The following is a 10,075-nucleotide window of genomic DNA, read 5'->3' as shown; positions in this document are numbered from 1 at the left end:
GTTAAAACGCAGATTCTGACTCAGGAGGTTTGGGGTTGGGTCCTGAGTCTGCATTTCCAACAAGTTCCTAGGTGGTCCCAATGCTGTCCGTAATGTGGCAAAAGATCTTCATGGCTAGGATTCTAGGCTCTCTCAAGAGTCCCATTTTCATCTCAAACCACAACCTGTTACACATGAAGGATTCTGTAGTCAGGGATAATGGACATCCCTGCAGTGACCTGGTTGGGTTGATGACTGAAGGGCAGACAGAGCCCATCTACAAATCTACAAAGCCTGGCAGGCTAAAGAGGAGCACATCCTGGCAGGGGATTCCCATGTCAGGGTCCTGGCAGGTCGCAAACGGCCCACTCAAAAGAGATGATGGAAGATAGCTTCACACAGATATATTTACAAGGCTGAGCACAGTTAACAGAAATCAACAAAAAAATCATGCAATACCACCCCTCAAGCAAAAGAACAAAAGGGGAGGAAGTATTGACTGGAATCCCTTACGAGCTGTAGGAAAGGGACACCAGAAGCAACTGTTTCCTTCAGAGTAACAGGGCCATATGGAAGAAAATGGCCCACCAAGGATAGAACTAGGGGAGTAAATACCCCAATATTTCTCACCCACTTTGTGATTTCCTACTTATGCACCTCATTGGGCCCACTCAATTAGAAACCAGAGGACAAGAGAACTCAGCAGATGCAGCCCGTCGAGATCAGCCTCCTGGGCACAGAGAAGGGTGGACAGATGGAGAGCAGATCAGGTGAGGGACACATGGAGAAAACCCAGCACAGTCTCTAAGAATGAGGTGACATGTTCCACCAGGCCAGCCTGCTTCATGTGTCCAGGCTATTGTAACAAAACACTGTAGACCGAGTGACTTAATTAAACACGGACATTTATTTCTCACAGTTCTGGAGGGTGGCAAGTCCAAGATCAATAGTGTGGGCCCCTTTGGAGCGCACTTCCTAGCTTGCAGATAGAAGTCTTATCACTGTATCCTTAAAGGGTAGAAGGAGTGAGGGAGCATTCTGGGGCCTTTTCCATAATGGCACTAATTCCACTCATGAGGGCTCTATCCTGAGGACCTAACCGTCTCTCAAAAGCCTCACTGCTCAATACCATCACCCTGGGGGGTTAAGATCCAACATACGGATTTCAGGGGGACACAAACATTCAGCCTAAAGTACCAGCCCAGGTGGCTCAGCTTCAGTCAGAAATTAAGTTGGCATGGAAAAGAAAAAAGCAGGACAACAGCGCTGACACCTGAGACACTTACCCCTTATAGATGGGAGTTTACCTGAGCGTGTCGGACATCCTCATGAATGACAGATGGATTTCAACCCGACAACGCAGCTTTTGAGACAAAGGTTGCGACCCTGTGGAGAACTGGTGAGCAGAGAAGAGGCGGGCTTTCTGCAGTTGCTGTTGATTTCAGGAACGTGTTGAGAATAAGCCACACATGCTTTGATTCCTGACAACAGGTGGACCACAGAGGAAGAGAAAAAGAATGCAGCCTTGTTATAGAGTTTGCTGATGACACAGATTTCTCTGAGGCTCTCAGAAAAATACTTAGGCAGGAGTGTGAAAAGTTATCTCTGGGGCTCCACCTCACACCCTGAATTTCTTACAACTAAATTTCCGACCACCTTTCTGGGAGAAGAAGGGCACCAGCCTGAGGCACGCACGCCAGCCCAGGGGCAAAAAGGTTTCTGAGCTATTTAGAACAGGCTTGGGTTAGCCTGAAATTTCGCACCAGTTAAGCTCCTGGCTTAGCTGGAACACCTGTGAGCTTTCCCAGTGTCCGAAGTTGACGAAGGCGGAAGGGAGCGGAGATGTCTGCACACTTCTCAGGTGAAGGCGGCGGGTGCACAACCGGAGATAACAACGTACCTTCTCAGATGTGGCCAGATAGAACAGCGAGGAAATTCTCAGCAGCATACAGAACTCCAGCTGGCGCTTCATGGTTCGTGGAGACGCCACTGGGAGATCCTTCCGCGGGATCCCTGAGAGCAGGGTGCCAAGACAAAGTGACTCCAGGTCCCTCTTTCCGCCAGCATTGCAAGGACCCGGGACACTGTAGGAGACAATGAGCTTTGGAGGAGGAGGCAGAGTTATAGAGCCCAGGTCTCCCTGACCTTCAGTTTTATTCCTTCTGCTGGTATAGTGACTTAGAAGTTGAGCGTTTCGACACCGCCCGGGCATCAGTAAGGAACGGAAGCAGTAATTAAGCGTGATCATTGGAAAGTGTTCTGAGACTACGCATCAAGTACCAAGAAGTTAAAGGATAAACATCATAAAAGAATGCGAAGAAAGTTTAGCGGATGCTAAGGTGGCAAAGGCTTGTCAAAACACAAATGCAAAAAAGGAAACACCAATAGGTCTGAAATATATGTATATGAAATTTTAAAATTCTGTATAGGGGCACCTGGCTGGCTCAGTGGGTTAAAGCCTCTGCTTTCGGCTCAGGTCATGGTCCCAGGGTCCTGGGATCGTGCCCCACATCGGGCTCTCTGCTCAGTGGGGAGCCTGCTTCCTCCTCTCTCTCTGCCTGCCTCTCTGCCTACTTGTGATCTCTATCTATCAAATAAATGAATAAAATCTTAAAAAAATAAATAAAAATTCTGTATAGTTTTAAAATCACCCCATAAATTAATAGGAAATAATAAGTTGGGAAAAATATTTGCAGCATAAGTGGTTACGGGTTAATGGCCTTAATATGAAAGAATACTCAACTGGGGGCTGGTGCCTGGCTGCTGGCTCATTCGGTAGAGCATGTGACTCTTAATCTTAGGGTCCTGATTTCAAGCCCCACACTGGGCATGGAGCCTATCTAATTAAAAAAAAAAACAAAAAGGATGCATAAGGAAGTAATGGATGATCATCTCAATAGAAATATGCTGGGTGCTAATAAGTTCATGAAAAATATTAATTAAAATAACAGTAAAATATGATAAAACACCATACAGTTCTTCAGGATTGACTGACGTCAGGAACAACATAATATCAGTATTATCAAAAGTACAAAGAAAGGGGCATTCTCAAACCTTTACAACTGAAATGTGAGAGTGCCTTGGTGGCTCAGTCGATTGGGCGTGTGCCTTCCGCCCGCCCAGGTCGTGATTCTGGACTCCTTGGATGGAGTCCCACATCAGGCTTCTTTCTCAGAGGGGAGCTTTTTTCCTCCCTTTGCCTGCTGCTAGCCCTGCTTGTGCTTGCTCTCTCCCCCCTCTCCTTTCTGACAAATAAATACAATTAAAAAAAAATTAGAATGTAAATTGGTTTGATTTTTCTGGAGTGTAATTTGGCAGTTTATATTATAAAACCTAAAATATACATAACTTTTGACTCAGGAATTTATCTTTTTTAAAAGATTTTTTTTTAGAGGGAGAATTTATCTCTCTTTTTTTTAAAAAAGATTTTATTTATTTATTTGAAAGACAGAGATCACAAGTAGGCAGAGAGGTAGGCAGAGAGAGAGAGGAGGAAGCAGGCTCCCCGCTGAGCAGAGAACCTGATGCGGAGCTCGATTCCAGGACCCTGGGATCATGACCTGAGCCGAAGGCAGAGGCTTTAACCCACTGAGCCACCCAGGTGCCCCAGAATTTATCTCTTTTTAAAGAGCGTGCCCGCAAGAGAGCCAGCACAAGCAGAGGAGAGGGGCAGTGGGAGAGGAGGAAGCATTCTCTCCACTGAGCAGGGTGCCTGATGCAGGACTCAATCCCAGACCCTGGGATCATGACCAGAGCGGAAGGCAGACCTTTTACCGACTGAGCCCCCTCTAGGAATTTATCTTAAGGAAATAATCAAGGGAGTGTATAGAGACTTACCGACAAGAGTATTTACTACAGTATTATTTTTAAAATGACAAATCCTTGAGAGGCAGTATTGAAGGGTCAGACTTAACAGAGTTCGGGACTGGCTACATGGGTTTTCATTATTGCATTTGTTTCCAACTGTAACAAATTACCATAAAGTTAGCAGCTTAAAACAACATAAATTTCTCATCTCACAGTTCTACAGTTTAAAGTCTGACCTGGGTCTCACTGGGTTACAACTGAGGGGCTGAAAGGACGGTGTTTCTTCAGGAAACTCCAGGTCAGAGTCCATTTCTAGCTTCTACAGGCTGCCCACGTTCTGTGGCTCTGGCCCCACTTCTTCCATCTTCACATACAGCAACACAGCATCTCTCAGACCTTTCTTTCATCACTGCATCTCTTTCTCTGAGTGTCTTCCTCTTCCACTTTTAAGAACCCTTCTAATCACTTTGAGATCACCCTTGTGATCTGGGCCTACCCAGATAATACTCCTAATGAGCTAATTAACAACCCTAATTCCAGTTGCCATGTAACTATAGGTCCTGGGGATTAGACCATTGAAGTCTTTGGGGAGGGGTCATTATTCTGACACACTATTGTATTATTCCTTATACTTATCGTCAAAATATTAAATATTTTGTCAAAATATTAAATATTTTGTCATATTTAAAATACAAAATATTAAAAAACCCAAACCCAATGTCCACTTTAGTGTACAGATGAAAAGAGGATATATAGTCATAGAATGAATTCTATGTGCTCATTAAGTCATAATCTAGGAAAATACATAATAACATGGAACAATGTTCATTAGAAGTAGTGGGGGGGATCAAGTCTACAAAAGGATATGTACAAGATGATATGTAAAACCCAAACTCCCAACAAACCCATATGCAAGTAAATAAAAAATGTTTGGAAGGTTATAGGTTAAATTGTCAAAAATGTTTATCTCTGGATAGTAATTTTAATTTTCATTTTTTTCTGCATTTCCCCAAATGTGTGAAATAAAAGGTGATGGAGAATGTCATCTACGACACTTTTCTGGTCAAGCATTTCCCTGGTTTCCTAGCTTTTATTATTTTTTAAAATTAACATCTAATGTATTATTTGTTTCAGGGGCACAGGTCTGTGATTCATCAGTCTTACACAATTCACAGGGCTCACCATAGCACATACCCTCTCCAGGGTTCATCACCCAGCCTCTCCATCCTTCCCATTCCCCTCCACTCCAGCAACCCTCAGTTTGTTTCCTGAGATTAAGAGTCTCTTATGCTTTGTCTAAAGGTTTTATTTATTTATTTGTCAGAGAGAGCCTGGTTTCCTAGCTTCTGATCAAATTCCCTCACACCCATCCCTCAAGCTCATCCTATCAAAAATATTTTGAAGTGTGGCTCTCCATGCCCTTTTTTCAGGCCAGAGTTGTCCGCTCTGTAAAGTATAATTCTCAGAGGCATGAAGGAGTCGAGCGGTGAACTAAGCTCGGCAGCGAATCCGGTGCTTCTTAAAAACTTTCTCAGGGCGATGCAAACCCAAGGCAGAGCCGCATTCCCCGAACTTAACCGGTCCCTTAGAAGCTGGATGCACAAATATACAAAACTTTTATAATTTCGTGGACACGGATTAACAGTTTTGATTAATGCTACAGTTTCAATAAACGAGCGGACACCTTCGGCTCCGCAGAACCGTCGCAGAGCGGGGTCAGGCGGCGGGGAACGTGGAGGAGCCGCCAGACCGGCGCCCCGGGTTCCGCTAGGCCGCCGGGCTGGGGCGGCCAAGGGCAATCTGTTCTCCGCAACCTAAGCCCCAGGCGGCTTCCCAGCCCGGCCACACCGCCTAAGCCTCGCCCCGGGCACCACTTGTCCGAGGCAGAGCCCTGGGGCCAGCGGCCCTCGCCCGGGACCCGTTAGCCGCGCGCGGTCCAGACTTTAGGAACTACGCGACCCTCGCATGCCCCGGCGGCTGGGAATCTCCGGCCCCGGTCAAGGCCGACCCCACCACCGAGAGGAGCGCCTAGAGCGGACCGGCCCGCCCGCCCGCCCCGCCTCCTCTATCCCGGAAGTTGATGCCGCTCTCCAGATCGCGTGCTGCTCGCTAGGCGTGTCGCCTTAGAGGTCTGGACTGGCTGGGATTGCGAAAGGTTCGACATGCCTGTGAGTTGTTTACTTTCTGGCTTTCCGTTTGTTTCAGGCTTCTGTGTCGGGGGGTCCTGGGGTGGGTTAGCCCGGCGGGCCGGGGGAGAGGTCTCTGTCGAACACGCCTCGGTAGCTACGAGCCGCCCAGCTCCTCCGCGCGTGGCGGACTTGTTGGGACTTGCCCGGGCAGCGCGGCGTGTCGGGCCCTATTCTGGGCGTGGAGCAGAGGGGACCCGGGGCCGCCCTGGGCTCCAGTCTGGACTCAGTGGCTAGGAGGGGGCAGCTCTTCGGATGACACTTCGCCTTCTTGGGTTTTGGTGGGCGCCCGTGAGACTGCAGTCTTTGGAGTCTTTTTGCTTTTGCGCTGGTTGGTTCTCGCCCCCTCTCGGAAGCGGTTTTCTGCTGGTTTCCTTTTTAAAAAACTGTTTTCGCAGTTGCCTTGCATGTTAACTCCATCAGGACAGTCACGCTTCAGCCACGCAGAGTTCCTGTCAGATCAGATGTTGAACCCGGGGGCAGGGGACAGAAATCACCCCAGCGTTGGCACTCTCGGGTCTGCCTCAGCGATTTCTGCTCTCAGCGGGCACAGGGTTGGGGTCAAGTTCTTAGCACCACAGTGTTTTTATTGGAGACTCGTACTCAGTTGAATAAAGAAAAACGGGATTAACCGTACCATATGCTTCTTGATCGTCATAGAGTTCCTTTACCGGGACTTGGAGAACACGAGCGTTGTAAAAAAAAGTATTGATTAAAGTTACTTAACAGGCTGAATAAATAACATCTGGCGTGTTGCATCTGCCGAGTATGACTGTTGTTCCTTGTTTTGCATATATCTTTCACATACGGTTAAATTTGCCAGAACGGTGGATTCCTTCTAGCGATAATAATACGCTTTTTTATTCAGTTGGCCAGAGATTTACTACATCCGTCCTTGGAAGAGGAAAAGAAAAAACATAAAAAGAAACGGCTAGTTCAAAGCCCAAATTCCTATTTTATGGATGTAAAATGCCCAGGTAAAATTTCAAATCTTAATTCCTTTCCCAAGGAAAATTTCTAAAGGGATTGCTAGTGTGGTGTGTTACGTTTACATAGCTACAGAAGTTAGGACTTTTTGTTGAGTAGAAGGGGGATCACAGAATTGGAAATGTCAAAAGGGACATTTTCCTAAAAAACTACCCAAACCATTGTAGAAACTATTCGTGGGTGGGAGGGGGTGGTGGCTGAAGATGGGACTCCAAAGGGGATATGACATTCGACTTACTAAGTCATTAAGCTGTTCAGATGATTAGTTTTCTTTTTCATGATGCAGTGAAAAGTCTGTTGATTCTTTAGTGTTAAGCTGTGCTGCCCAGTGTGTGACCATACGTAGCTACTGGGCACTTGACATGTGGCTTGTCACAGTGGGAAATATTCTTTAAGTATAAAATATACACTGGATTTTTCATATCAATTTTTAATATTATACACATAAAAACCATATTGCTTACATGCTGAAATGGTAATAGTACTTTGGAAATACTGAGTTCAATAAAATACATTATTAACTTCACCTGTTGGCTCTTTTAAAACTTTTTTTTAATGGGATGACTGGAAAAGTTTAAATATGTGGCTTGCTATTGCACAGCACTCAAGTTCTTCATCTTTTACAAGGTCTTTGCTAGAACTCTGGTAAACAATAGGCTTTATTTTCTTCTGTTTTTCACTTTTAACATTGCCCTTTTTCTAGGTTGCTACAAGATTACCACGGTTTTCAGCCATGCTCAGACGGTGGTTCTTTGTGTAGGCTGTTCAACGGTGCTGTGCCAGCCAACGGGAGGAAAGGCCAGACTCACAGAGGGTATTCATTTGGCATTTTCTAACCCAGTGCTGAGGTTTTATTATTATAAATATCTACCTTTATTAAAAGCCAGTTTAAAAGAAATCTTAAATTCATTATTACCAAAAGAATTTTATCTTTAGTTGTATGTTCTTTCAGTAAAGAGTGCTCTGCTCAAATGGATAAAAAGTTTATGCCTTTAATTTTGCAAAGAACTCATTGAACTATTGTTTTTGTTAGTTTGGAACACCTAATTCTCTGTAGTTACTTAGTTTGCTTAATTTGGAATATTAAATGTAAGCCCAAGTGGAGCAAAAGAATAAGTACATACAATAGGACATAATGGATTTTCAAACCCATAAATTTTTAAAATTCTCTTGTAAATATTTTGTTTTATATGTATTTCACACATTTGACTAAAGACAGTTTTTATCATTGCTAGTTAGGCAACAGATAACTAAGGTATCAATTAAAATGCCAGCAGTTTGATTTCTCAGAGCATCTACTTAACTGTTAAATAAAAATCCCATTTTATTTCTTTTTCAAAAAGATTTTATTTTTAAGTAATCTCTACATTCAACATGAGGCTCAAACTTAAAACCCCAAGATCAGGAGTCGCATACTGTACCGACTGAGCCAACCAGGTGCCTCTAAAAATCCCATTTTAATTCCTCTTTCACTTTTGTGCAGTAAGAGAAAAATAGCAATTATGTATATTGTTTTCCATAGAAGTACTTATAGATTTATAGTTCCATAATGATACTTGAAGTTTGCTTGTGAATTTGGGGGGGTGTTTTGAATTCCATGTTGTTCTCACCAGAAGAGTTATAAGTATATTTGGCAATGAATCCAAGATTTCTTTTGTGTGTCCTGGTGAGATGTAAGTACAGAGTTGGCATATGGTATTTAAGTGCAGCATTGCTCTCAAAAGCATACTTGTAAGATGTTTTCAACCTTTGTGTCTTGGAGTTTTGTGCCCATGGATGACTAATAGGTTATTAGAGTTTTCCTAATAGATTTGAAGAGAATTCTAATCAAAATCAGTTTCTTAGGAAAAGTAATTCAGAATAATTCCTAAAAATTAAGATTACATTTTCTGACAGCTTGCATTAAAGTTTTAACTGTTGAATTTAGGCTCATGGTTATAGACTTTTAATACAGCATTTGAGAAACAGGAATAACAGTTATAGTCACATCAGAATAAATTCAAATATACAAGACTTAATATAGTAAATTTCTGGCATAAAAGGATAAATAACCTATATGTGACTATTGTTCTAATATTCCTAAAACTTAGTGTTTTGTTTTTTTTTTTAACTGAAAACACTTTTTGTCATAAAAACTATAGCAGAGATGGTGTACACTTGTGTTTAACATGTTCTCATGATTCCCTTGCAGGGTGTTCATTTAGAAGAAAGCAACACTAATGATCCACACAACCTCTTGAATTTGTGTTCTATCGCAGAAAGCCTTATCAGTTCAGTAATTCCAGTTAATCTACCAAGATAATGTAATTATGTTTAATTTTGTAAGGTTTACAACAGTGATCTCCTATTTTGGTGTCAGTTTTTCAATAAAGTTTTGATTATGGGCAAATTCCCCTTTTTTATCTTTAGTGTGTGTGAATATGCTCTTTGTTTTATATATTGTGTGTGTGGATTTGGTATAAGCATTTAAAAAAGTGTATTCTGATCTGACTCATTTCAGGAGTAGAAACTATAAATATTTGATTATCAGACCTTTTCCAAATTGCTGTGAATGGGTTAAATAATTAAAAAATGGAAAGAAGTCCATTATTTGGTAATTCTAAATATAGTTTTGCCATTGTAACTATGGAAACACTTGTACAGAAATACATATTTAATGCAGTATAATTACACAGTAATTACAGTGTAATACCTTGGATTTATGTGGCATTAACATATTGCATAATTTAGTAGATAACTGCAGCTGGGGTGTGAACGGTAGGGAGCACCTTTTGGGGTAGGAAACTTGAGAGGAGGCATCGGGAGTAGCCAGGATGTACTGGCTGAGAATGGCAGATGACATGGAATTCTCTGGTCCAGACACATGAGCATTCCTGACTACAGATGTGTGTTGCGTGGCTCTGGTATACTTATTTTTTATCACAGCAATGTCCCCAAACCCAGCTTCACAAAGATATGACATCATCAAAAGGAACGGGGGTACCATATAATGTAACAGAACTACCTGGAACTAGAATTAGGCGTTGTATCCAAAAGTTATCAAGTATCAGTGTTTTTGCTATGGTGCCCCAACTCACCTTAGCTTGCATAGTTTAGGAACCTCGGCCCCAAGAAGA

General features: G+C 42.9%; 1 protein-coding gene across 1 annotated transcript; it reads left to right on the top strand.

Moving 5' to 3' along the window:
• The first annotated feature begins 5,824 nt into the window (after positions 1–5,824).
• On the top strand, positions 5,825–9,348 carry RPS27L (ribosomal protein S27 like). Its single transcript, XM_046010297.1, has 4 exons — positions 5,825–5,954; positions 6,841–6,949; positions 7,663–7,773; positions 9,151–9,348. Exons 1-4 carry the CDS (start codon positions 5,949–5,951, stop codon positions 9,177–9,179), a joined length of 255 nt encoding a protein of 84 aa, XP_045866253.1. The 5' UTR covers positions 5,825–5,948; the 3' UTR covers positions 9,180–9,348.
• The last annotated feature ends 727 nt before the right edge of the window (positions 9,349–10,075 follow it).

This window comes from Meles meles, chromosome 6 (genome assembly GCF_922984935.1).
Source record: "Meles meles chromosome 6, mMelMel3.1 paternal haplotype, whole genome shotgun sequence".
Classification (NCBI taxonomy): Eukaryota; Metazoa; Chordata; class Mammalia; order Carnivora; family Mustelidae; genus Meles; species Meles meles.
Note: the sequence above shows the minus strand (reverse complement) of the source record. Positions and strands in the feature narration are given on the sequence as shown.

What these genes read in the sequence shown, in the direction of transcription:
- RPS27L (XM_046010297.1), top strand. An exon ending in TATGGATGTAAAATGCCCAG is followed by an intron (nt 6,950 to 7,662) that starts GTAAAATTTCAA and finishes CCCTTTTTCTAG; the next exon opens with GTTGCTACAAGATTACCACG. An exon ending in AAAGGCCAGACTCACAGAGG is followed by an intron (nt 7,774 to 9,150) that starts GTATTCATTTGG and finishes ATTCCCTTGCAG; the next exon opens with GGTGTTCATTTAGAAGAAAG.